The sequence below is a fragment of the Elaeis guineensis genome, chromosome 16 (assembly GCF_000442705.2).
Source record: "Elaeis guineensis isolate ETL-2024a chromosome 16, EG11, whole genome shotgun sequence".
NCBI lineage: Eukaryota > Viridiplantae > Streptophyta > Magnoliopsida > Arecales > Arecaceae > Elaeis > Elaeis guineensis.
In genome coordinates this window covers 46,131,810-46,145,704 of record NC_026008.2, presented here as the reverse complement: position 1 = coordinate 46,145,704, position 13,895 = coordinate 46,131,810, and the positions used below count along the sequence as shown (strand labels likewise).

General features: G+C 45.3%; 1 protein-coding gene across 1 annotated transcript; it reads left to right on the top strand.

Moving 5' to 3' along the window:
- The first annotated feature begins 1,960 nt into the window (after positions 1–1,960).
- LOC105032936 (putative F-box protein PP2-B12) lies at positions 1,961–5,489 on the top strand. The gene is made up of 3 exons (XM_010907540.3): positions 1,961–2,438; positions 2,903–3,021; positions 4,797–5,489. Exons 1-3 carry the CDS (start codon positions 2,169–2,171, stop codon positions 5,287–5,289), a joined length of 882 nt encoding a protein of 293 aa, XP_010905842.1. The 5' UTR covers positions 1,961–2,168; the 3' UTR covers positions 5,290–5,489.
- The last annotated feature ends 8,406 nt before the right edge of the window (positions 5,490–13,895 follow it).

The following is a 13,895-nucleotide window of genomic DNA, read 5'->3' as shown; positions in this document are numbered from 1 at the left end:
AAAAATAAGATGGATCTGTAGATTAATTATTTTTTTATTTTAATAATATTTTTTTTTTTTTTTTTTTTTTGCCGGTCGTAGAGTTCTGTGTCATTCTGGATACCCATTTCGTCACCTGAGGGGGGATTTGGTATGGGATGGTCCATTCAGGATCAAGGATGATGTAGGTAAAAATGATAAAATATATGGTTGTATTATGGTGATTCTATGTGGTGATGATTTTAAATCATCTTTACTTTTCAAATTGAAAATTATTTTTTTTAGTGCGAGACCGACAGTGTCAGGTTTAACATCAAGAGTAAATACAGATGCAGGGACAGAGGGTCTCGTTTCAAACAAAGGAAGGTTCGCTACTAAATCAACAAAAAAAAAAAGTGACAGAGAACTTGTAAAAGAAAAAAGACAGGAGTCAAAAAGTAGAGGTTTTTCTACAGGTAGAGATAGCAAAATCGATCTGATTTGATGGATATGCATCCTATCCAAATTCGGTCAAATCCGAAAAATAAGGTTTGACCGAATTTGAGTAAAATTTGAAAACTGTAGCATAGATATGGGTAGGATATAGGTAGTACTATTTTCTATCCGAATCCGAACACGATCTGAATCTATGGGTATGGGTAATATCCGAACTTATATACGAATATATATATTTATAATTTTATTTTGGTAATTCTATTTTGGTTGATAATATGTATAAAATTATTTTGGTTATTTATATGTTCTATGTTGAATTGTAATTCAATTTCTATGTTTGATTTTTATAAATCTGGATTTATAAATTATGTTTTATGTTGAATTGGTAATTTTGTTTTGATTGATAATATGCATAAAATTATTTTGATTGTTTATTTTTTTGGGGTATAGGATAGACATGAGGCGGGTATGGGTTGGGTATGGAGAAATGGGTTACTCGTGAATATCCTCGAATTCATTAGGTATAGGGATGGGTATCTCTTTTCTTACCCGATCGGATATCGGGTAAGGTTTGGATATAAAGTATTAAGTTCGGATTTGGGGATGGGTAGTTCAATACCCGATCCAAATCTTATCCATTGCCATTCCTATCTATAAACTAATGGGGATCATTAAAAGCTCACTAGCTCCTCAAGATCCATAATTCGAAAGCAAGAAAGGTAGGTCGAATAAATTTCCACTTTATTTTTGATTGGCACTTGACTACTATGAAAGGGCACAACCTTTAGCACAAGAGGCAAATCATATTCTTCGAAAAGAAACCTTGTCACGTGGGTGGATAGTTGAGGCATCTTCTATATGGAAGAGAAGAAAATCTTTCTCTCTCGTCTGTTCAGAAAGAAGAAAAATCTATTTAATTTGATTCTAAAATTTTAATATATAGTTTCTACCTATTTTTTATAAAAAAAATATTGAAACTCTTGATTGCATGGCATTTTAAAAAAAATATTTATTAAAATTTATTAAAGTATAGATAACAAATAAATATTTTTAAAATATTTATTCAGTTGACTCCTTTACAAGATTTCAAAATTTTATTATTTTAGATGATAAATAATATTAAGTTTATATTTCTAATTACATCTAGTTAAATATTATATATTTTTTTAATCTTCAATTCAAGATTAAAATATTATTTTTTAAATAAATGTTATAGTTAGTCAATTTATGATAATATTAAAAAAAATATCTGAGATATGTTAGGAATATTTTTGGTATTATATAATTATTAATTTTAAATTTTTATAATATATTTAATAAATTATTTATATATATTTAAAAATTTGTAATTATTATATTATGATAAATCTAATATAGTGATATTAAATCATTAGATTAGATAACGTCAGAATTTGAATCGATCTTAAATTACCGATCCAAATTTTGGGTCACCAAAACGCCCCCAAGGGACGGACGGTTATTGTTTACTGCAGAAATTTAAATGAAAATGCCTCGTGGCATCCCACCATGCGTTTCCAGAGATGACACGCCATCTGTCCCGACTGTACAGCACTGCGGTGTGAAAGGTGCAACCGACAACCAAAAAAGAAAATAAAAAAAGGAAAAAAGATTCACCTTCCTTCGCGGGAGCCCAACCATATGTAGGCGGACGCGCTCGATCCGGCGGTGGACTGCCATTTTCTCTTCTCCGTAAGAGAGAAACCAGAAAGGGAGATCATCAAATCAAGCGAGAGATGGAAACGGACGGCGGCGAGATCTTCTGCCTGCCGGAAGAGTGCATCTCGCACGTAATCTCCCTGACGTCGCCTCTCGATTCGTGCCGGTCGTCGGCGGTCTCCACCACCTTCCGCTCCGCCGCCTCGTCCGACACCGTGTGGGAGCACTTCCTGCCATCCGATTACAAATCCATCCTTTCTAGGGCCGTCCATCCGGTGGAGTACTCGTCCAAGAGGGAGCTCTTCTTCCGCCTTTGCGATCCCGTTCTCATAGACGACGGCAAAATGGTACTTTATTGCCATCACTGCTACTCTTCCCTCCTCCCTTTTTCAGTTCCTAATAGTGATTTATGATCGAATCTAGTTTTTTTTTTTTTTTTTTTTTTTTTTTTTTTTTTTTTTTTTTTTTTTTTTTTTTTTTTTTTTTCAACAAAAAAAATCGGATTGATCGGCTGGGCCAGAAAGGTCAATTTTTTTTTCTATTATAAAAATATGGAAATGTTTGGGATAATTGGGGTTGGTACGCCGCGGTTTGGTTTAGCCTAGATATGTTCTTAGATTTACATCATCAATTTGATGCGCTTCAGCTGCTATAAACCGTTAGATTCCCAGCTGTATTCACTCGGAGCCAAGCCATCGCTGGCGCTGGTGTCACGATTCTTCTTCTTTGCGTATCTGCTCTGTTACAGCCTTTGCCAACGATGGTGGGAATCTTTAAATTGATAGCTTTTCTATAAACTTTTGGTTTGCAGAGTTTCTCACTGGAGAAATCGAGCGGCGCGAAGTGCTACATGCTGTCTGCCAGACAGCTTTTTATTGTATGGGCGGATACTCCCCATTATTGGAGATGGCTTTGTCTACCCAATTCCAGGTTTTTGTCTTCTTTCCCCGATCTTTTTAATTTATTGGTTAGTTCATTGACTATTCCTGTCATTTGTGCCAACTTGTTGTATATGTTGGATCTTTTCTTTCTTTCTTTCTTTTTTTTTCCTCTCCTTCGCCAGGTTGTTAGTTTACTTGATACATAACTTCTAAATTTATGTCTCAGCTTGATCGTCGGTTAGAATAACCATTTGGTCTGCCTCATTGTTGCTAAATTTTTGAATTATAATTTGGCAGTGCGTGAAGCAAACTGACAAGTGCGAGGTGTCAGTAAAAAAATGCTCACACTTTCAGTTCTGCTTGAATCTTTTATGCGAAAGGAGTTTGTGGTTTGGCTCCCCTTTTTTGTTATATATTTTATTTATTAATAGATAAGATTGAGTGATTAGAGAACTGCAGATTGGTCGGAATTATACATTTCTAGTGTAATATTATGATGTATGTGACTCAAGAAAGAAATTACGAGCGACCTTTCTCTTTTGTTATAAAAGTACAAGTGGTGTCTCCAATTCAATCAGAAAAGAAAAAGAAAAAGGAAAAAAGAGAACAGTTCAAGTGGTGTCTGCACATCAATGCCATTTGATTGCTAGGATAACAAATGGCCAGTCCTCTTTTTGATTGGAGCATAATCTGATTCAACTAGATATGGCCTAATGTCCTTGGTGGCCAATAACTAGAGTATACTGGAGTCATAGAGATAATTATGCACCTAATCCATTTCCTAAGCATGCAAGAATCCATGTACTAAGGCGAATAATTCTACTATGTGCCACTGGGGATGAGAATGCAGCTTGCTGCCTTAGAAATCTCGAACAAGCTATTTGACTTGGTTAGTAATTCAGAATTGAGATTGACCTATTTAGGCTATACTGCACTGGTCCTTCAAACCACTTGTTCTTTGTTTCAACTTGAGCTTGCATCTACTTCCAATTGCAGAGATGCAATTGAAATCCCCTTAACATTGTTGCTGCTTTAACCAAATTTCATGTTGGGACTTGCTCAGATGTTAAAACAAGTTATCATTACCATGCTTTCCATATTTTTTTTTTTTTGAGAACCTAACATGCACATAGTAATTTAATGGTCTTCATTATATCTTGTTCTGTTCTCCATACTGTTCTACTTTTGCCTGATGATACCCTGGTGTCCGTTGTAAATCTTAGATGAGAGCACAAGGTGAATAGATGGGCTAGAATTGGAAACTTCTTACTTGGTTTCAGTAAACTTTTATATGAAGCTTGAATATACATCAACTTTTTATCCGAAATCTTAGCCTACGAGCAACATATCCATTTCAATTAGTTTCGACTAAGACGGTCTTTCTTCCCAAATTAATATGTAAATTCTGCAACAGCCAGCTTCTGGCCATGAAGAACTAGGCAATTTGTAAATTAGGTTATGCATTAGAGTTTACTGCTTCTGAGCTGAGCGCATGGAATACTGCTCTTGGAACAAATTTACAATGAGTTTGTTGAAAAATCTCAACATATACTGGTATTTTCAAAAAAAAAAAAAAGAATATGACTCTGCCTCTTTTGGTTAGCCCTAAAGAACTTGGTACTTTCTTAATGTCAGGTTTCCTTTTTGCTCCTGAACTGCCAGTGTTTTTCTTTTGCGACGACATGTAGGATTTCCCCTCTTAGGGATACCAAGAATAAACAAACCTTTTCTTTTTTTCTGTTGAAATTTTTCAAATCATCTTTTACCATTATGGATATTGTTGTGTTGCATTCCTGACCAGGAAGTGATTTTCTCCTCTAAAAGGTTTTCAGAGGTCGCTCAGCTGTTATTAGTTTGGTGGTTGGAGATTCGAGGCAAGATTGAAAGCAGAATGCTTACTCCTAAAACAACGTATGGCGCCTATCTCATCTACAAAGTAGATCAGACTGCTTCGCAAGGTCTTGACTTTCCAAATCAGGAAACAACGGTGAAACTGGGAGCCCAGGTGTCCAAACATACTGTGAGAATAAGCCCTGATGATGCCGAGACACGAAGGAACAGACGTATGTTTCGGCGTTTCCTGAACTGGCGTGGAATGATGTTGGTCCCGCTAGCTCAAGATGCAGAAGAGAACAACAACAATGGAGCTAGAGCCCCCCGGGCAAGGGCTGATGGCTGGCTGGAGATGGAGATGGGGGAGTTTTACAATGATGAGGGTGAGGATGGGGATGTGGAAATGAGTTTGATGGAAGTGGAAGGAGGGAATTGCAAGTCTGGACTCATCATCCAGGGTATTGAGATTAGGCCTAAAAACTAGGCGGAAGAGCTTTTATGTGATTATTACGTTTGGGTTGTCATTGTACAGGCATTTTGATTTGTAAGCCGTACAGGCATTTGAGTTATAAGCTGAAGGAGATGAGTAAATTATAAATTAGCCAAAATAAAGCCTGCTTTCTATGGCTTTGAGTGTGAACTGATAAGCAATGGGAACTTTCTGATTCCTTTGAACTCCGTTAATTTATTTTCTGTTCATTACAGTGGAGAAGAGATGGTTTCTGTTTTCTCTTTTAAATTTCTTACCATGTGAAGACATCGAGATATTAACCTGCATCTAACAAGGTCTTATATGTTTATTCTGTTGAATTAGGCCAACTTACAGATTTGGTTGGAGATGGGTTTGGAACAGGTTGGATAATTCGAAAGAGTCTAATAAAACCTATTTTTAACAGCTGGAGTTCCAAGCTTTTAACATTGCTGTATGCATGTATAAATTTAATTTGGTTGTGACATCAAATTTTACGTGAGAACAGAGAGTTACAACTGAATGCTTGCATCCTTACTCCATTCTCCATTTAGAAGGATTATGTGTTAAAATCTTGGGGTGTTTCCTTCAGTATTTTGTTAGGGGATTGCTCTTACTTGAAACTCTTAAGTACCATTCTCCCCTTTTTTTTTTTTTTAAAGCTTATGTGAAGTTTGAAATTCAGGGTCTTGCAAATAATTAAAGGCTTAATAAAGAGCTCAGAAATAGATTTTCCAAAACATATTTTATATGGTAACTCGGCAGTGTGGAGAAGCCTTTTGCATTTATAATCATTCTTTTGAGCCTTGCAGGACAGGAAGAAACGCCTTTAGCTGTAAATGATGGTGCTGCGGTAACTCAAAAATAATTAGAGCATAAACCCTTGAGGGTTCGAAATTTTAAATTTTATGCCTTCTCTGCAAATTGGTTGTGAGGTAAAAAAGGCTTTGACTTATATAGGATAAGTTCTTTTCTTGTACGTGAGAAGTCTTTTAAAAAATAAAATCGTGAGGTCCCAATAGTAGGGACCGATTCGTATGGTGCAAACTTCTACCCATTCAAGAACAGAAAACCTCAAATGGTCTTTAACGAATAGACTGGCCCGGGCCTCACCGGATCAAATGGACCTCGAGAGTACAAAACGACGGAATTCGCTTCTCCAAATTTGCAAATCCGCCTTCAGGTTCTGATTCTCACAGCTGTCGCACTACTAGCGAACCAGTCCAGCTGGTCTGACAGCGATGTGAATTACAGTGTCCATCAGGAGGTCCATCGTCAGTCCCCATCAGACGGCTATCGTGAGCAAGAGAAAATTAGCCATCATTGTTGTTGCGGTCAATTTTTCCGTCGTCTGATCGTCGGTGTTGCGTACCTGCAAGAAAAGTCCTCACAGACCGAAAATACCTCCGACGGAGACCTTCCGACGGTCAAGTCAGAGAGGAGACTAGGCAACAGTGGAAAATCAGGGGCTCAGCGAGGGAGAGAGAGAGAGAGCTCAAGCGCTTAGAGGCGCTTCAGAGAGCTTGAGAAAGCTTGCTCAAAATTTATCAAGACTATTGTCTTACCCCATTTTATAGTAGAATGCGGTATGATCCCGTCATTAATGGTGCAGACAACTGGAGAGTTGTCAAATCACTGGGGACTGTCAAATCGCCGTGGGTTGTCAAGTCACTGAGATTAATCCATGTCCTTGGCAGGACAATACCCCAGGGCGGCCATACCGCATGTCCTTGATAAGACAACTGCCCATAGCGGTCGTACGGCATTTGGATGGGCTGGCCGACTATATGTCGGTATTCGGCTATCGGGATGTCGGCTGATGACCCGGAGACACCGTCGGCTGGTCTGGTGCCTTGCGGAAGTCGGACGTCGGCTGCCACCCCCGACAGTGAGTCGGTGATTCGGGCTCGGCCGCTCGGTCGGTTGGAAATAGTATGGGTCTGTTCGGCAGACATACCTTCGGCCGGATATTGTCGGCAGCCATTGTCGGCAGTCATCGTCGGAGTCGTCGTCGGTCCGGTCGGTAGAATCGGGCATTGGTCGAACTGATCCGAGGGTAAGTCAGCGTACAGGGGTCGGTCGATATATCCCAACAGTTGCCCCCCCACTCCTGAGTCGGATGTCGTATTGGCCAGTGTTTCCACGTGGGCGACGGCTTCGGGCGAAAGGAGTGGTTTTCCATCACGTCATGTTCTGACTCTAATGACCGTACCAACGAAGGATCCGGTGTCGGACGTCCCATTGAGAACGCGAACCGCCGTCTCCTTGGGAATGTAAACCGCCGTCTCCTTGGGAATACGAACCGCCGTCTCTTTGGGAATGCGAACTGCCGTCTCCTTGGGAACACGAACCATCGTCGATTAATGAATTTCGAGACGCAGTTTTTCCACCACGTGTCAGGGGGCTATTGGACCGGAACCGTTCATGCGGATGGAGGCGACGTGGCTTGATCTGGGGGCAGGTGCGTCGAACCGTCGGACCGAGGAAGGGCCCAGGCGCTGCCACGTGTCGGCATCTGAGAAGCCCTCATTCGACGCACTTTCATCTCGACCGTTGAAGGGCCTTATATATATGTGGCCACTTACATCCAAAACTTTACTTTTTGCTGCAAATCCATTCCTGGCGCTGAGGCCTTATCGAATTGTCCCCCAGTTTCAGGTAGTTGTCTCCGTCCTCTTCCTTCGAAAGTTCTTCTTGAAGTTTTTCCGTTCTTGTCTCCTTGCATCCTTTCTCCTTTGTCATTTTCTTTTTGTTCTCTTCTTTGGGGCTAGCATTATGGCTAGAACCTCTCCTCGAGGAAGTCAGTCAGGGAATCCGACCGACGATTCTCGGTCGACCTCGGAGGTGGAGGCTTCTTCACTTTCGGGGGCAAACGTCGAACGGTTCAGAGAGCAGTACAGTATCCCGAAGCAGTTCGAACTCTTCACCCCTAGGACTGAGGGTCAGGTTAACAACCCGCCTCTGGGCCGGGTGGCCTTTTATGTCGAGGACCTTCGGGCAGGTCTTCGCTTCCCGATTCCAGAGTTTGTTCGGAACATTTTAGATTATTATGGGCTTTGTCCGGTGCAACTGACGCCGAACTCAGTCCAGTTAATAATCAGTTTTGCTCTGTTGTGTCGGCTTTTGCCGACTTTTCCCCGCATCTCTCTCTTTCGGGCATTCTTCGTCCTCCGACCCCATCCGAAAGTCCGACGGTGGTGGTTCTTCAATCCCCGGAAGGGTCTTTCGTTCATTACCGATCTTCCATCATCGATCTACAGATGGAAGAACCAATTTTTCTTTGCTTCTTCTTCGCTACCTTGGGGGTTTCCTTCCCGCTGGGGCGACCCTCAGACTCAGCCGAACGAAAACAGTCGGGTGGAGGCTGGAGACCGAGAGGACTTTCACCGGCTGAAGGATGTGTCGGTGTCGAAGCAGAGGGAGCTCGTCACCGAGCAAGCTCTGTACGACGTCGGCCTGAGTTCGGTTCTCCGTTTAAGTACAGTTCGGTCTGTCGGTCATTTTTTATCTTTTTTATCTGTCTTTGGACTTGCGCTGATCCTTTGTTGAAATTATAGGCATGCCGCCGAGAGTGAGGCTGACAGATGCCGACATTCGGCAACATGCGGCGAGAAAGAGACCGGCGTCCGGGGTTGGACCTTCGCGGCCTCCTAAGAGGCCTCAAATATCATCGCCGACCGACATTGCGACGGTGGCAGTGCAGTCCGACATCGAATGTGCGTCGGGCTACGAGCCGGTCATCGCTCTATCGGCACCGACGGTGCCACTCGAGGCGCCGTCCGAGGAAGGGGCGGCTGAGGGGGCAGCCGAAGGAGTGTCGGCTACCCCTCCCACGAAAGAGGTTCGGGCAGAAGCGCATGAGCCCGAACGACCTGCGGCGGCCCCCGTCACACCCTCGGGAGGGACCCAGTCGAGCTCGAGCTTTCCGTCTCTCTCTGACCTCCGGGCCTGGGTGACCGACTGGGGGAAGGCACCGATGGCATCGGCGGACGACACAAGGTCGGCGGGCCGCATCGCGTCATCCAACATTCAGGTTCCTGAGGGAGCATCGACCCTGGCCAACCACAATTTGGCTAGGAGGTTGTGCCAGACGACCATTCTTCCGGCCGATCGGGAGCTCTTGAAGGGTCGGCCGGTGTCCGACATGCTTTCTGCTTTTTACCCGACCATGATTCAGGTGAGCTCTTCTTCTTTTTCTTTCCTCTTCATTATTATTTCTATCATTTCATTTTTGTGACAATCGGCCTTCCATTTGCAACTGATCTACAGCATGTCTGAGCTGGAGGTCGGGTACTGGAGGTTAGGCGACGTCCGAGCGGCCTGGAAGAATCGGGCCGAAACTGTCGAAGCGGAGAAGGCAACGCTGGTGGACCAGCTGAAGTTGTCGGTCGACTGTGTGGCTAGGCTCGAGGAGGAGATCTCCCAACTCACCAATGGCCTAGCCGCCTCGGAGGCCGAACTTCAGTCGGCTCGCAAGCAGATCCAGCGCAAGACCTGCTCCGTTCACCGACTGTGGCGTGAGCGGGATGGCTGCGTCAGGAAACTCAAGGCCGAGCGCGAACAGCTTCACGTTAGCCTGGAGAACCTGACTAAGGCCGAGGATAACTTGTCCTCCACCCAAGCCAACGCCGACATAGCGAAGGCGGAGGCGGAGTCGGCCAAGGAGGCGCTGAGCCGGGTGGTGGAGGACTTTCGTGGCTCGGATGAGTACCGAGAGGAGCTTCTTGAGAGTGAGTTCGCCTCCTATCGGGTGGGGTACGAGGATGCCCGGGATGCGATTCAGAGTCTGCACCCGGAGCTCGACCTCAGCGGCATCGTCCCTCCAGGATCGGAGGATCAAGCCGCAGAGGAGGAGGCCGACCCACTGCCGATGGAACAAGTTGCCGAAGGTGAGGCGGCTCCAACCCCCGGTCCCTCGCCGACCCGAGCGGGCACGTCGGTTGCTCCCGAACTCTACCTAGTGCAAAAAGTCGACTCAGACTAATAGTCAGAGTATCTGCTCAGTTATCTTTGTATTCTTTTATTTCTGCTTTGTCTTTGATATTTGTAATCGGGCTTCATCCCAATTTTATAACCGGACTTCGGTCCAATTTTGTAATCGAACTTTGGTCCAATTTTGTAAGTCATTTCAACTTAACAAAATCAAAGACTTTTCACACTTTTTCCTGCGTGCAGTTGAATATGTTTAATTTGCCGAGCCATCTCCGAGTGCATAGGTCGTAGCTCCAACATATCTCATTAGGACGTTCGATAGGGTCTAGCATAGCCGATCAAAGTAGTTAGTAGCATGCACCGTGCCAAGGACAGCGCAAGCCCCGATCGCAGGCCGGCATCCCGACCGTCATACAGATAGCATAGGATCCGATGGTCGAGAGCCATACCGATTGTAGGTTGAGTGTCCACCGCCCGGACCTTGGTCGGGCGTGTACGTCAGGCCGAGTGTTGGTCGATCATCGAACGTAGCTCGTCGACACGATCATTCCGTAGAGTTCGATAGTCGAGTAGTATCCGACGTATTCGGATAGGATAACGATGACAAATCGAATATCCGTTGTCCGGCCCTTGGTCGGACATGCACGTCGGGATGCATGATAAACGATGGCAAGCCGAATATCCTTCGATCGATCGTAACCAAGTCGATGTGTCGTAAGTCAAATACTCATTGTCCGGATCTTGATCGGATGGGTACGTCACGGTGCATGATAAACGGTGGCAAGCCGAATATCTTTCGATCGATCGTAACCAAGTTGGCATGTTGTAAGTCGAATACCCGTTGTCCGGACCTTGATCGAGTGGGTACGTCATGGTTGTCTTGGCATTTTGCCCTTTTTAGGCGAAGCTAAGTCAGCAAGTTAGCCAGCCGCGTTGCTCGAGAGTCGACTGTGGAAGGAGTGCGCTTCAACTTAGAGAGGTTTCATCTCCAGCACTGGCCTTCCGTTAGTGTAGACAGAACGGTTCTCATAAGAGTCATGTGTCGTCGGCGATCGAGCCGTAGATTCGACGATCGAGTCGTAGACTCGGCATAGAGTCGGCAATCGAGTCGTAGATTCGACGTAGAGTCATAGACTCGGTGTAGAGTCGGCGATTGAGTCGTAGATTTGGTGTAGAGTCGTAGATCGAGTCGTAGATTCAGCATAGAGTCGTAGATTCGACGTAGAGTCGTAGATTGAGTCGTAGATTCCCAACGAGGCATGGGGCTCAAGTCGGGACGTCGAGGCTCATACTCCTGGTGAGGACTGACCCTCGATGGAGAGCCAAACTTTGTAGACTCTGGAGTTTTGAAATTGTATTGCATTCCGAGCAAGAAGGGCATACAGAATTCATTGATAATATAATTTCAGGTTGTCAGCATTCTAAGTCCGGGGAATGGTCGTCCCTTCCAGGGTTTCAAGTCGGTAGGCACCCGACCTGCAGGTGTCTGCTATCTTGTAGGGTCCTTCCCAGTTTATGGAGAGTTTTTCTTGATCCTGAGGCTTCGAGACTTCCACCTTCCTTAGAACCAGATCTTCAGGTCTGAAAGACTTTGGCCTCACTTTAGTGTTGTAGTATCGGGCCACTCTTTGTCGGTAGGAAGCCATGCGGAGTTGAGCCTCGCGTCGGAGCTCGGGTAGGAGGTCCAAGTCAGTTCTCCGATACTCAGAGTTGTCCGGTTCACAGTATTGCTCAACTCTAGTCGATGGTAGCCCGATCTCTATTGGGATCATTGCCTCCGTCCCATAAGCCAGGTTGAAAGGAGATTCTTCGGTCAGGACCCGGGTTGTCGTTCGGTATGCCCACAGGATCGAGTGCAACTCTTTGACCCAGAGGCCTCTGGCTTCATTCAGTCGAGTCTTCAACCCATGCAGAATGGTTTGGTTAGTTACTTCGACTTTTCCGTTGGACTGTGGATGGCCGACCGAGGTCAGCTTGTGCGTGATATAAAATCTCGCACAAAACTCTCTGAAATTATTGTTGTCGAATTGTCGCCCATTGTCGGTGATAATGGTGTGCGGTAGTCCGAACCTAAAGATGATGGACTTCTGGACAATGTCTTCTATCTTACGCTCGGTGATTTGCGCCAGAGGTTCGGCCTCCACCCACTTGGTGAAATAGTCGATTGCGACAACTATAAACTTCTTTGGCCAGACGCCGGAGGGAAAGGGCCGAGTATGTCGATTCCCCATTGGGCGAAGGGCCATGGGGCGATAATGAAAGTCAGTTGGTTGGCGGGCTGGTGTTATAAGTTAGCATACTTCTGGCATGGCTCACACCTCCGAACCAAGTTAGCTGCATCTTTTTTCATGATGGGCCAGTAGTAACCTTGCCGTAGGACTTTGTAGGCCAAGGATTTGCCCTCCAGGTAACTCCCGCAAATCCCTTCATTCACCTCTCTGAGTGCGTAGTCCGCATCCATTGGTCCCAGACACCGTAGCAAGGGAAAGGAGAACGACCTTTTGTAGAGTCGTCCGTCCATCATTATATACTGGGAGGCCGTCCACCGGAGTCGCTTGGCTTCCACGGGATCTTCAGGGCTGGTTCCGTCAGCCAGATATTGAACGATCGGATCCATCCAGTTGGGCTCGGTCGTCAGTTGGAGTACCTCCTCAGCCCTGTCGATGCTCGGTTGCTCAAGACTCTCCACGAGTGTCCGACCCAAAGTGTCGTAGGCAGATGTCGCAAGCCTGGAGAGTGCGTCGGCCCGAGCATTCTCCGATCTGGAAATATGGGAGATCTCAAAATACTTAAGGTGTGCCACGAGATCTCTCACCTTCTGGAGATATTTCACCATGGTCAGATCCCGTGCTTCGAATTCGTCTTTGACTTGCCCCACAATCAGCTGGGAGTCGGAGAAGACTCGGAGGCTGTCGATCCCGAGCCCCTTCACCACTCTCAAGCCAGCGAGAAGCACTTCATACTCAGCTTAATTATTGGAAGCTTTGAAGTTGAATCGGAGGGCGTACTTGATAACCACTCCCTCCGAGTTAGTGAGCAGGAACCTGGCCCCACTCCATTGGGCATTGGAAGCTCCATCTATATGTAACACCCAGGTTGACCCGGGGTCAAATTCAGAAGTCGCAGCATCTTTGGAGCTCCCACCTTCCGACATTTGGTCGACTGTCAGGCATTCCGCAATAAAGTCAGTCAGGACTTGGGCTTTCAAAGCAAGTCATGGTCGGTACTGGATGTCACACTCGCTCAACCTCACCGCCCATTTCACCAGTCGTCCTGATGTGTCGGGGCAGTGGAGGATCACCCTCAGGGGCTGGTCGGTGAGGACCACGATGGCGTGTGCTTGAAAATACGGACAGAGTCGTTGCACGGATATGACCAAGGTAAATATCATCTTCTCCACCCTTGAGTATCGAGTTTCAACCCCGTGGAGCACTTTGCTGGTATAGTATATGGGCTGATGAGTTCGGCTCTCGTTCTCCCGGACGAGTACCGAACTAACAGCCTCTGGGGCGGTGGTCAAATAAAGGTACAATGTTTCTCTGACCTCTGACTTTGCAAGCAGGGGCGGAGAAGCCAGGTACTTCTTCAAATCTTCAAAGGCTTGTCGGCACTCATTCGGCCAAGAGAAGTCCTTCGTCTGCCTCAGGGTTTTGAAGAATGGAAGGCATCTCTCAGTCGATCGAGAGATG

What these genes read in the sequence shown, in the direction of transcription:
- LOC105032936 (XM_010907540.3), top strand. Translation starts at nt 2,169, where the DNA reads ATGGAAACGGACGGCGGCGAGATCTTCTGCCTGCCGGAAGAGTGCATC. An exon ending in TCATAGACGACGGCAAAATG is followed by an intron (nt 2,439 to 2,902) that starts GTACTTTATTGC and finishes TTTGGTTTGCAG; the next exon opens with AGTTTCTCACTGGAGAAATC. An exon ending in CTTTGTCTACCCAATTCCAG is followed by an intron (nt 3,022 to 4,796) that starts GTTTTTGTCTTC and finishes CTCCTCTAAAAG; the next exon opens with GTTTTCAGAGGTCGCTCAGC.